We start from the raw sequence: 12639 nt of genomic DNA, 5'->3' as shown, positions 1-12639 counted from the left end.
TAATGAGAATCATGATGTTGAAATGTGTTTTGTTAAAAACTCACCCCTGAAACAGATCCTCATTCTCCACAATCTTTTTCCAAAACACCTCCATTGAGTTGTTGTACATATAATCACTTTTGACTTGCCAGCTTTTTACTTAAAAAATCAATTAGCACACTTCTACTACAATCTAGCAGAACTAACACCAGTCAATAGATGTATACATATCAGCAACATATACTAGAACAAAACTTATTTTTGAATTTGTAGAGTTTCATTAATGAAGAATTTGAGAGAGCTACAATGTGCTGCTTACGGCTTATTTAGCATGAGGCATAGAGTACATCATTGCAAGAAGCCAGACTGTGATATGGTGATAGCCAACAAGATGTGCAATATTGTAGCTAGGCAGGCAATTCAGTCAAGGTCAAATTAGCTCACTCCCTAAGTTGCTAGAGATTTTAAGCAGCATATTTTATGCAACGAAGGTTTGGCATGAGTATAGACTCCCTGGCTCATCAGGCATTGACTCTTAAACATTATATTCAAAGACGAGAAACACAAATTTGAACAATTATCAAAATGTGTACTTTCAGAACACTTTTAACACGACCTATTTATTGCATTGATTGATATAATTATTACCTGTACATTTTATACTATGTACTTCTAAACTATTAATATCTATCATTACAAATTTGTCAACAATTTAAAGAAAGCCATCAAATAGTTATTTTATGGTAAAATACTGTCTGCTTTGCTTTTTCTATAATAATTATTACTTAGTTTTTAATAATTTGAAATAATTAACTTATTAACTAATATATCAGTGACTACCATGAAGTTCAAACAAAATATCAACACCAAGAAATAACAGAAACTAAAAAACAATCAAATACATTTTTTTATGAATATAAAATTTATAAATAGTATACTGAAGATAGTAACAACAGAATGTAAAGAGGCAGAAGTTATATCATAGCCTGAAATACAGAGAAGCATAGCATTTCAAAAGGTTGATCCTTGTGATCATGATGACTGTTGCTGAAGGTTTACCTAAGCTTGGAAGAATTTAATAATAATACACTTATCAATTAATAACTTGTTCATGACCTACCCCACCACTTACAACCCAGCAGATTGATGTTTTTAGTAAAGTTTACTATCAATCACAATTGTGCTGAACTACAATGTTTGCAAATATAAAGAAAAACCAATCAGTGTCTGTGAATGAGTTTGATCATTATGATCAGATTCCATTATGATCAGATTCTAAAAATTATTCCAATACTGTACCAGGGGCGTGTGCAGGATTTGTAAAACCTAAATACTATGAGCTGAGTCAGGGGCTGCCAAGGAGCCTGGTCGGGGGCCAAGGGGCACTAGTCACTAATGAATACAATTTTAGTCCATGATATAACTTCAAAAATCCAAAGTATAAATTGTAGCATAAAAAATATACGTGAACCGCGAAAATAGTAAAACGTACCCAACACACAGACGGATATTCGTACATTAAAACAAATTTGTTTGTGAACCTTTGTATCTTGTTGTTGTATGAGCGGGCATGATACAATTAGTACAGTACTTTTCACTTCTAAATATTAAGTTATTATTACAGTATTATCATTATCTTAAAACTTACTTATTTCAAATAGTGCTCTTTAAACATTTATTTTATGTATTACTTCGTTTCTGTTATTGCCTGTACAGCACTTTGATCTTTCTTTGTAAAGGCACTTTAAATATAAATAATGAATAATAATAATAATTGATTGATGATATAAAAAATAATTCAATGCCATAGGTAATTGTTGTGTTCTTTTATAAATACAACTTGTTCATCTTCAAGGAAATAAACTGACTATATTCTAAAGGTTACAGGTCAGGAGAAGTCAATTTCAGGTCATCATGGGACATCCTAAACCCTCAGGTTAATAGTTTTTGCATGTTTGCAAATGAACTTGGTGATAAAAGAAAGGTGTTGATGGGTCAACAGCTAACTTAGAAATGTATTGTATTCTGAAAATAAAGAGTAACATGTATGTCTATATTAATTTATAGAATTAATCTATAAAATGGTTGATGGGTATAAAATGGTTGGTAAAAACTAAAATGCATGCATTCAGTTATAGCAACAGAACTGGCCTGTAGCCACAATTTTTAGACAGGGGTTCAAATTTGGCAGAGAGGTTAAAAAGATAATCTGATTCAGGATTTCGGTTGTAGGGGTGCAACTTCACCACCTAAGCCTCACCACGGTCCTGAGGTAAGTAAATGTTGATAATAGGGAGCTTTGAGTTGGCCGGAAATTGATACCAGAAGCTGAATGTATTCACAAGAAAAGATACACTTTTAAAAATAAGAACCACATTTCTATAGAGCCCTTTTCGAATAAACATGCTTGCCGGCCAAAGTAAGTAATAGTAGTGGCTGATGCTAGATTTAGTATTCATACTCATAGGGTTTAGGATATTTAACCATCTCAGCTGGCCCCACTGTGATTGGTGAAATTTGGCATCAATCTATCATTTAAGAGGATAAGTTGCTGTTCAAACAAATTATAGCCAGTTGTGTAGCCTTTTTTATTACAAAAACTCATTCTTAAAGTGTGGTGTAATAATTAAAGTGTCAGAATTATAAAGAGGTTTTAGCTTTTTACAAATTGAAAACAAAAGTTACTATCTATCAGCAACCTTACATTTCGAAAATTGTAATGCAAAAAATAGGATATCAAATTAAAGCTTAGCAGATAGCACTTCATTTCACCACCATTTTAAAACCCTGCTCTTCCCAACCCTATTTCAAAATCCTGGATGAAAATGGTTTACTAGTGGTCAATGAACTTGACCTATAGTTTGGTTTAAAACATTAATGAATATACTATACATAAAATGAATGCATAAATGGCATACTAGAAGTAGTTAAACTTACCTACCCTCATTTCATATACAGAACACAGTACAATATACAACTTTCGTCTGCAATTCAACTTTTGGTTTTTGCCTAAAGTTTCCAAATGGGGATAATGTCAAAGGGTAAGTACATCATTAAAGTAGACAGAAAACCTATTTCCACAGCTATTCCTTTGAGACAACATCTTGAAGTGATGATGTCTAGGCTATGTCTGTTTTTGTCAGGCCATATGAATACAATGCTACATTCATATAAACTGTTCAGGTCATTACCAGCTATGACTAAATATTTCCAATTAAGTTACTAACATATAACTTTCATAGTAATTGAATAAAGACTGTTGACATATTTGTTCAAATCCAGTTATTGACATATTTCTTTATAAAAATAAGTTGGGAGACTTTACTAATCATACCTTTATGGGAATATATGGAGAATATCTTTCAACATAGGTTACATGGTTTTTTTTTTGGTTATTTATAAACAAAAATTGCACTGCAGCCTAATTTTGAGTCACAATAAAAAAACTAGTTTCATGTGGTGGTCATTTTGTGGCTGGTTTTGTGATGACGTCATTATCCAATCGGTCCTGTTTCTGCCACGAAAAAATAACCGGTTATTATAACTGTGTGAAATTTCATGCAATTAGTTAGAAACAGGACACATTTTCAGTAACTGATTAAATGGCAGTCTGGCAGTTAAAAACACCTAATCAATTCTGTGTTACTCTTTCTCTTCTTTATCTAGTAAGATAAAGAAGATGAAAGAGTAAAAACATAATCATCACATCATTCCCTTCAAAGACTGGATACCATTGTTTATAAATTGACCTCAAGAAGCATGATGACCTTTGAGGTTAAATGACCCAGGAATATAATCATGGTATTGACCACAAAAACAAACCAGGCTTTTAGTTGACCACCTTAATTGAGTCATTGATGAAAGATTTAGTATTTTAAAAAAATGTACACCTTTGAAGCCAGTACAGGTGTGATTCGTTAAAGTGGATCTCCAATTAGAACATTTCTTTTTTTTCTATTGTCATAATTCATCATATGCACTGCTGACATAGTGGCAAAATCATAATTATGCTATTATACAGTAGCATAATTCTGAAAAACCAATTCTAAAGCCTGTTTCCCGCCTTCTGATACAATGTTTTGGTGACATTTGGTTATAATTGTGTCTGGCATAATATTGTGCTGCCACCTAGCATAATTTTGTTTTCATCGCTGGCCACCCTGACTGCTGATAAAACAAGCTATGTAGCTGCTCTCAGCTCTTTGATCCAAAAAGTATGAATTGTTTAGGGTGAAATAAAAGTAAAAATGGCTAAAAAGTAGAGTGACTTTCAGGAAAGAATTGAATGTACCCTAAGATCTAAAGATTGGTTCCCATAGGACAAAATGCAATGAAACACATGTAATTTAACCAATCACAACAAGCAATAGAGGCCAACAAAAGATCCATGGCTTAATATTTAATATTGGTCAAATTGTGTTTTTTTCTTACTTGCCTGTTAATGGATTGAGGTAACTAATATGGTTGCAGATGGTCGAATTGAATAGTAGTCACTTGTTTGTGAATTCAAATAAATGATGTCTATAAAATTATAAAGCCTCCAAGTCAAAGTTTGAACAAGTTCCTTTACAAATCCAATGGGAAGGAAGTAGGAACAACAACCTAGATCAGCCAATCCTCTCATCTAAACAATCCACACTTGATTCCCAAAATTAAAACATGTGAAAGTTCAGAGTTTAAGTTATGAAACTGTCAATAGTCTATAGTTGTTATGTTAACAATAAAAAGTAACAATAATTCTAGTTTAGTTACAGAAAGAAGGAAAAAGAATAAGATTTCTGTAAGTGGCAGGCTCCCCACTTTAGAGTGTGAATTGAAATAAAATATTTAGAAAAAATAAATAGAAATAAAAAAAAACAATAAAAACAACATAGTCTCCAACACTGCTTCATATTTAGAAAAGCTATCCATGCAGTATAATAATAATGACATTTAACCATCCAAGAGAAGTACTTTTGACAGAAATTGTATATCTAAAATGGTATTTCATACAGTATTTTGAGGAGATGCAAGAGAAACATCAGGCCCAATAAGGAATATCCTTAACATCAGTCTGTTGTATAAAATGATGACTTTAATAATTGATGATTAAAGCTACATTGAGATATGGATGGAAAGTGTGGTGATGATGCAAACACCTAAATAGTTCATTTACCTCTTAAATACTTAACTAATATGTTAATAGTACAAACTCTGGTGACTCCCTAGAAAGTGAAAAAAAGATGGTGGGTATACGGTGGATAATTTTTGCCATAGCACGAAAATAAAAGTGAATAAAAACGTATAAAACATAAAATTCAAGATATATTACCTAAATAATCATCTGATAACCTTTTTTACCACACTGTTTATTTTTCATAGTTTTCACACCGCTCCTTTAGGTAGTTAAATTCAAGAGAACGGAATCATTTGGAAACAGTTGGCATGTGGTAGCTTATAGTTTACTACCGCTCAAAAATGGGTATTTGGAAACTCGTACTAGGCATGTCTGAGAGAAGAATTCTTGTCTTCTTTGCCACTATAGTATATTCTGTGTCCTTCTTCTGAGACCAACAATGTGCCAGTTATATTTTTCCATCTTATGAGTTCGTTAACGTTCCCTGTAGCACAGAGCATCCTGACATTCCATCTACCATTGTTATGTTATCCCTTCCTCCATTCTTTTTTTGTCCTCCAGTAACATACACCTCTGTCCTAGTTTACATCAACAGAAGGCGCGGTCCTTGTGGCGGGCGACGATTGAGCCGGTATTACTTTGAATTGTTTTTAATCATCATAGGTGTGTCTAGGGCAATGTCACATGGTGGAGCACATCCCTCTACATTTCTCATCCTGGTTATATGTATATATTTAGGGTTGTATTTGATAAAGAGCAACAAATAAAAAACAACCAAACCAATGGCTTGAGAAATGAAGTAAATTAATTACTGATTCGTATAGTATCATGAATATATCTATCATTTACTAAAATATTGACACAAAATCAATGTTTTTATGAGATTAAAAAACAAGAAATAAAAAAAAATGAAATCATTATTGAAATGAATTGAATAAAGTTCAAAGAAACAAAGTTTAATAACCATATACTGCCTGCCTATATCGTTCACCTAATCCCACTTCAAAAGCCAGGCTTACTAGATAATCCAATGTCTTCATATCTCTACTAACAGGAAGATATATAATCCACAACACTTGCCACAAGTTTTCAGCATAATAGTTTCTGGCACAGTTTCAGTGTTAACACATTTGAATTTCCATTAAAACATTGTTTTTATAAATAACTAATTTGTCCAACTTTTAAAAAGTATGATGTGAATCAATATCTACAGATTAGATTATGATGCTGTGATGTTCATTTATGTACTCAAATTATTTATGCATAGAGTTTTCAAGATGTCCACTATTGGACTATTATATATCATGTTTATCAGTTAATATTATGAATTTAGTGAGGCCGTGTGGCGCAGTGTGTTGTACGTGGATTACTGATCGTGGTTCCAATCAAACTCTCACCGCATTGCTTGTATTCTTTACTTACATTTGCCTCTCTCCACCCAGGTGTATAAAATGGGTACCAGTTAGATCAAGACACAACTTTTACTAGCATTATTATGATAGTATGTTTCCATACGTGTTTGATCCAAAAAATGACCACGGTAATAATGTGCAGCGCATTGAGAGCTATTATTATTATTAACAAAATTGTATTTCAGACAGAGATTTTGAATATTAAACTGAGCATTTAATTTGAATCATAGATACATTTTCGATATGAATGCCACTGACTGCAGTAGGTAATGTTGAAGTGGCCACATTAAATTTAATATTTGTTATTTCATCCAAGGTCTTCTCAGAATTCTATTTTAAACTTGGGCAGCAATAAATCATTAAAAAAGCAGCGCCAAATCTAGGATTTCAAAATACAGATTCACATAACGGAGACTTTTGCAGTGCAGAGAACTCGTAAAATGTTCAATTTTCTTTTTTGTTAAGTTGATCGAACACCCACTTTTGTGCTCCCAGTTTTCGGGAGCACAAACTCTACTTACTACTACTAGCAAAAATGTGGTTGGTATTTAAGTTTTATTTTTAAATCTATTTTCATTTATAAACAGTGCGGAAGAAAAAATGTACGTCCGTATATTCTTGATCTTTCTTTTGTGATTTCTATCCACATAGAATCTTGAATAATAAAATCTAAATCAAATTCTTTGAACACATTTTAGCAGAATGAACATCAAATGCAAATATGAATCAGATTACTATTGGTTTGTCCATCAAGGGAGACACATTTTTTACCAAATTCAAACCCTCAATAAAAATCCTAGTTACAGCAGGAATTCACCTCCCTAGTTACAGGCCTGAATATCTAATGAAGAACAATGTTCAGTAGAGCAGAGTTTATGGCTGCATCACTTTAATTTAAGATTCAATGAAGCAGGTCCAAACATAATGCACAAAATTAGGAGTGCAATTAATACACCATAATTAATATATGTAATTAATTAGTTTAAGCCATAATTAAATTAAATTTAAATTTCTTCTAAATTTGAAACTATTGATTAAAACACCATAAAAAAATAATTGTTTTGGTTGATTCAAAGATCTTTACTTCTTAAATAGAGATATCAGACATTATTTTTACATCACATTTGGCTTGTCAGTTGGTGAGTTTGTATTTCAAGTTAGTAAAAAATAATATAATAAATGTACATTCTTAAATCAAATTTTATTAATTTATAGATAGGCCTACTCTGGACTATTTGAATCACCAATATAAACTTTAAGCTCGCATTTGAAAACATAAAATTGGTAAAATTAAGTGGGAGGGACAGACTGTCAATTGATGTCAGGTAAAATCATGTACATGAATAGTTTGTCACGTTTCAAAGTCAGAGCAAGTAAAACTTATGAATCCAGAGCTTAACTGATAAAGTGATAGTGCCTTTGCCAAGTCAACCTCTAAGTGCTAAACATTTGGCAAAATCATTAAGTGCTAACTGTAGACCATCCATTGGGATCAACAGCAATACAGCCCTGGCCTCAAATTCACTGCATTAAAATTATTTATTACAATCACAATTGGTCACTGAGAGTGTATAGAAATTGTAGGTTCCTGCTGTGTCTGCTGCAAAAAAATAACCAATTTATTTATTTATTTTTTTTTATTTATTCAGGTATATATCAAAAATTTACAAAAAGCAGACAAAGTTTGAAACAATTGTAGTACAAAGATTGAAACAATTAATTAACCCGTGTGAATAAATTAACCACAATTTCTTAGAAGCAGAATAACAGCACAAATTACCGATAACCAGTTAATAACAGCCTAAAAATAATAGTTAAAAACACCTAATGGATTTGGTGTTAGATCATCATCTCCAGTTGAATTGCTGTGCAACTTCTAGCTGCAACACAAAATAATTATTATTTGATTGACCACCATTGACCTTCTATCAAGTATCCCATCTTGAACATTTGTCTGCCTCAGCACATGCATTTTGGGTAGCGTTATCTTGTATCATATACAGCATTTGAAGAGAGATCTTACAGTTGGAAGTTGAGAATGATTATAATAAAAATGTAGCAATACTCTAGTTAGTAAGAATATTATAACTTAACTGTTTGGGTAAAGTTCAAGTAATTTGAAAATAACTAATATTCCATATTACATTTAAGTATTGTTTAAAAGATGGCAGCCCTCTCTTTTCACAATGAACATCTTTGACATTTCCTAGTTAAAATTACTAAAAGCAGATTAACGACTTTGATCCAATATTATTATAAATAATAAAATATTACAAATTAGAAACATTTATTAGTAAAATAGTTTTTAATTTTATCCTATACAGTATACGTCTTTCTTGTATGCAAATTTCTATCAAATGAATTAAAAATATTCTTCAATTTTAATTTTGGTCAATTTTGTCACTAAAATGCTAAGTTTAATTTGTACATAAGATGTAAATCTGTTTGCTGGTTTGTCATATTTCTGAGGAAAAGTCTCTTTTAGTTTATAATCAATATTGAGATTTTATCCCAAATCTTTAGGCTAATAAACAGATTTAGACAAAAATAATTAAATTTCCCTCTCAAAAAACTTTTATCTCATGTTCTTTGTGTATATATCTCTTAGAAATATATGATTCATAGATATTTATGTTTTTTCTCCTTACAGTTGGGAAGTGAATCAAAAATTTAGAAAGTTGATGGCTGTATGATTGAATTGAACTCAAACATGACAGCATTCGTCAAATATCCATCAGAAATATAATGCGCCTTGACATATTCAACAGACTTGAGTGACAGAAACATATCACATTTTTTTTGTTAAAAAACTTTCTTGCTTTCTTTACTTTCATTTAGTAAAATATTGACATTTTAATAGTTTGTTTAAGAAGTTTCCTAAACTAACCTAACTTTTCAAAATCATATTGTGTTCTACTACGATGTTTATATATTGATTTTTAACATTGTAGTAAATAGTAGGAGTATAGCTTTAAATATTGAGAGCCATCAAATATGATATAAATATAGTTTAAAAAATAATGAAGAATATTACATGTTAAAACAATAGCATTCATTTACGAATGCAGTTTATTACATTAGGTAGTTAAAATGCGGTGCCCTACATTTTGCATGTATCATGGGATATGTGAACGAGCCAATAATAAGTACACTCGCACTCTGTTCTCAATTTGTTTCCATTGCGTACATGTTACGATTGGGAAATGCTCTAATGTTTGTTCACAACTGGTGCTACTCAAGCATTACTTTTTAACATCTAAATACAGTCAACAAATCGAACATGTCTAAAACGGCATACCGAGTTAGCATTAATCACAATATATAAATTATACTACATCAATTTATACATACATCCAACATCGACTGACCCATAAATTTTACAATGCGTCAACAAACAATAAAAAAGAAATTTGATTGAAAATAGGACAGCGTTCTACATCTAGATTAGTGGCAACAACTCAGCATTTTGGTACGTTTTAAGTAGGGAATTAGTTCATACGAAAAGCAGGCCGCATATATTTGAATATTTTGAGCGAACTAGAAGTTGTAAACTACTATTAAGTCATTACGCATAACTTTTTGAAAGTGACATTTTATTGTTAAACAAAAATTCTGATTCAACAAAAATAAGCTTGGAATTTACTTTTATCTGAAAAATATTATATTAACAATGTGTGGCTTAGCAAAACTTTGCACATGCTTTATCAGTTGTGAAATGGTTTGTGCCTGCACAATGGAAATTTAGAAATACTCAAAACACTTCCCAAATCTATTAGAGCAAAAAGACATACAGTAAGAGACAGAAGTAAAAAACTAGATATAATGTTCAATATAACATGAACCCAGTCAGAGGAATTTTGACCCTTGTGAGACGCGCAATGTTTAACGACGATTAGCGTTTAAGGAGAGAGAGAATCCTAAGTTTTAACAATATAAATTAACCAAGTCAGAGTGGTGATTTTTTATGAAAATGTTGTAATTAAATATTATGATTTATAATAAATGAATGCTTATTGGCTCTATGTAAATTGTAAATGAAAAGGAAATCCCTTTTGGGTGGACACCCCTGATTTTGAGTGTGGTAAATGTTGATTCCTAAAGGGGACAATATTTTTTCAATCCCCAAACAAAAAAAAATTTAATTTTAAAGAGAAACTACGTACCACCAAATGATGTCATAAACATGTTCAAAAGCACTTTACATAATGAATGAGTTCATACTTAAATGTTACACTTTTCAACTAGTACAGTCAACTTTCTCTCCATTCCGAGAGGAGTTATTATTAAACAAAGGCACCATATTATCTTGAAAGTTTTAAAGACAGCTGCACTGCCCTCTGTTGTTGAATTTTAAAAAAACAGAGCATTTGGTGGCGTACATCACATGTATATTATGCAGGTATAATGCTATATTCAAAATTGTGTTGTTTCACAGAATGGGTCGCCATTCATTTTTTATTCGATTTTATCAAGCCAAATGCATTCTGGGAAGTCTTATCCTCCCTTGCAAAAGTTTATTAATGAACACAATGTTGGATCTCTAAGGCATATAAAGAGATTAACAAAATATTTCCCCGACATCATTTTCATGAACCATGATCTAGTTGAAATAAAGTAATAAATAAAGTTGGTTGATTTTAATAATTATTATTTGCTTCTCTGACACGCTTCATTAAAGTTGTGATAGAAGATAATTATTCCAACATTAAATTAAAAGGACCGCGCAAATGCACACATGTTAAAGTATGTACCTACAAAGTATGTCATCTCATGACCTGAAGTATATATGTTTTATGGTGCTAAATTTTACTTTTTGCTGCACTTTTGCAAAATTGAGAAATACTCAAAATAGCCTAAATCGTGCTCTAATTTTATTAGAAATTGATTTTGAGCATATTAAAATTTGCACACACAAACTCCTACACACGTATACACATTCTGATATGTTGACCCTTGACTGCAGTCTATGTGTAGTGAATTTAATTGATATCTGATAAGCAGTTCTGAAAAAATAATTACAGCCGGTTTTTATTTAATTGGAAAGATATTATAGAAATTGAATTATTTAAGATAATCGGTGATCTTATTAAGATCACCAAATCATTATTATGTAATTTGCATAGTGGGAAGATGAACAGAAAAAATGTGAATGCCTAAATATAGCTTGGTAACTCTACTACCGTAGAGGACAGCAACACATTTTTAATTTCACTCCTGAATGGAATATATAGAGGGCAGTAAATCAAATTTTACTCAATTCATAAAGATATAAATTTATACTAGAAATTGCAAATGCTGTGAGAAATTATATAAGTGATATGACTTAAGAGAGTGGAGGAGGGGGTTGCAATCAATGCTGAACAATCAATTGGCTGGCATTAGACTGAATTTTGGGGCCATTTTAATCGATTGAATATACAGTAAATTTTACAAATGGACATTTACATGTCATTACATACAATATTACAGTATGTATAGGCCTATACTGTATATACAGTTCGTGAAATTACAGGACCATCAATTATTCTAATTTTTAACATAATGACATCATCAAAATGAAGACAACAATTTCAGAAGATAATTTTTTGAGCAAGAACATATTGAAACTTGGAAGAAAACCAGGCATGTAGAAGCGAGATGCGCGCTCTTTTGACTGTGATGAACTTTCACGACAAAGGGAAAGAAGTAGATGAGAGGGACATGCACGTTGAAGTCTGTCAATCAGTTGGCAGTTTAGAACATTTCAATGATAAAATATGAATTAGTTAGGGTTTTTTATATGGTTGATATGTGGTTATACTAATCTACAAATGTATTTACAGTTTAAAAAAAAATTTGTTTTAATATGAAGTACAAAAATAAAAATTCCGTATGAAACAGATTTCGAACTCGACTGTACTGAGCATTGATACTCACTGAGCTAACCGTAAATTACGAAATAACCAGGGATACGTGTAATTATTTAAAACTCCGACGATACAATCAGTTGATACGGTTGGCCGGCTGCCGAGACTAAACACAAGTTTTAATTAGGCGGCCTGGCATGGTATTTGTAGATCCGGCCATTGCGGTACACGATAGAGGTGGTTGCATAGTTGACGCAATAAAGCATAATGCAATATTGCAATAAGT

General features: G+C 31.5%; 1 protein-coding gene across 3 annotated transcripts in view; it reads right to left on the bottom strand.

The window, feature by feature from the left end:
* LOC144851441 (vitamin D3 receptor-like) overlaps positions 1-12639 on the bottom strand; it is a 45535-nt gene that overhangs the window by 18535 nt on the left and 14361 nt on the right. The window contains exon 1 of one of the 3 annotated variants that reach the window (XM_078708913.1): positions 45-599. The exons of the other annotated variants lie outside the window; for them this stretch is intronic. Coding sequence (XP_078565039.1) covers positions 45-109 — 65 coding nt within the window. The 5' untranslated portion in view covers positions 110-599. Of the gene's footprint in view, positions 1-44; positions 600-12639 lie in introns of those variants that run through there. 3 annotated transcript variants of the gene reach the window in all.

This window comes from Antedon bifida, chromosome 9, assembly GCF_963402885.1.
Source record: "Antedon bifida chromosome 9, ecAntBifi1.1, whole genome shotgun sequence".
Lineage (NCBI taxonomy): Eukaryota > Metazoa > Echinodermata > Crinoidea > Comatulida > Antedonidae > Antedon > Antedon bifida.
This window is presented reverse-complemented; position numbering and strand designations above follow the sequence as displayed.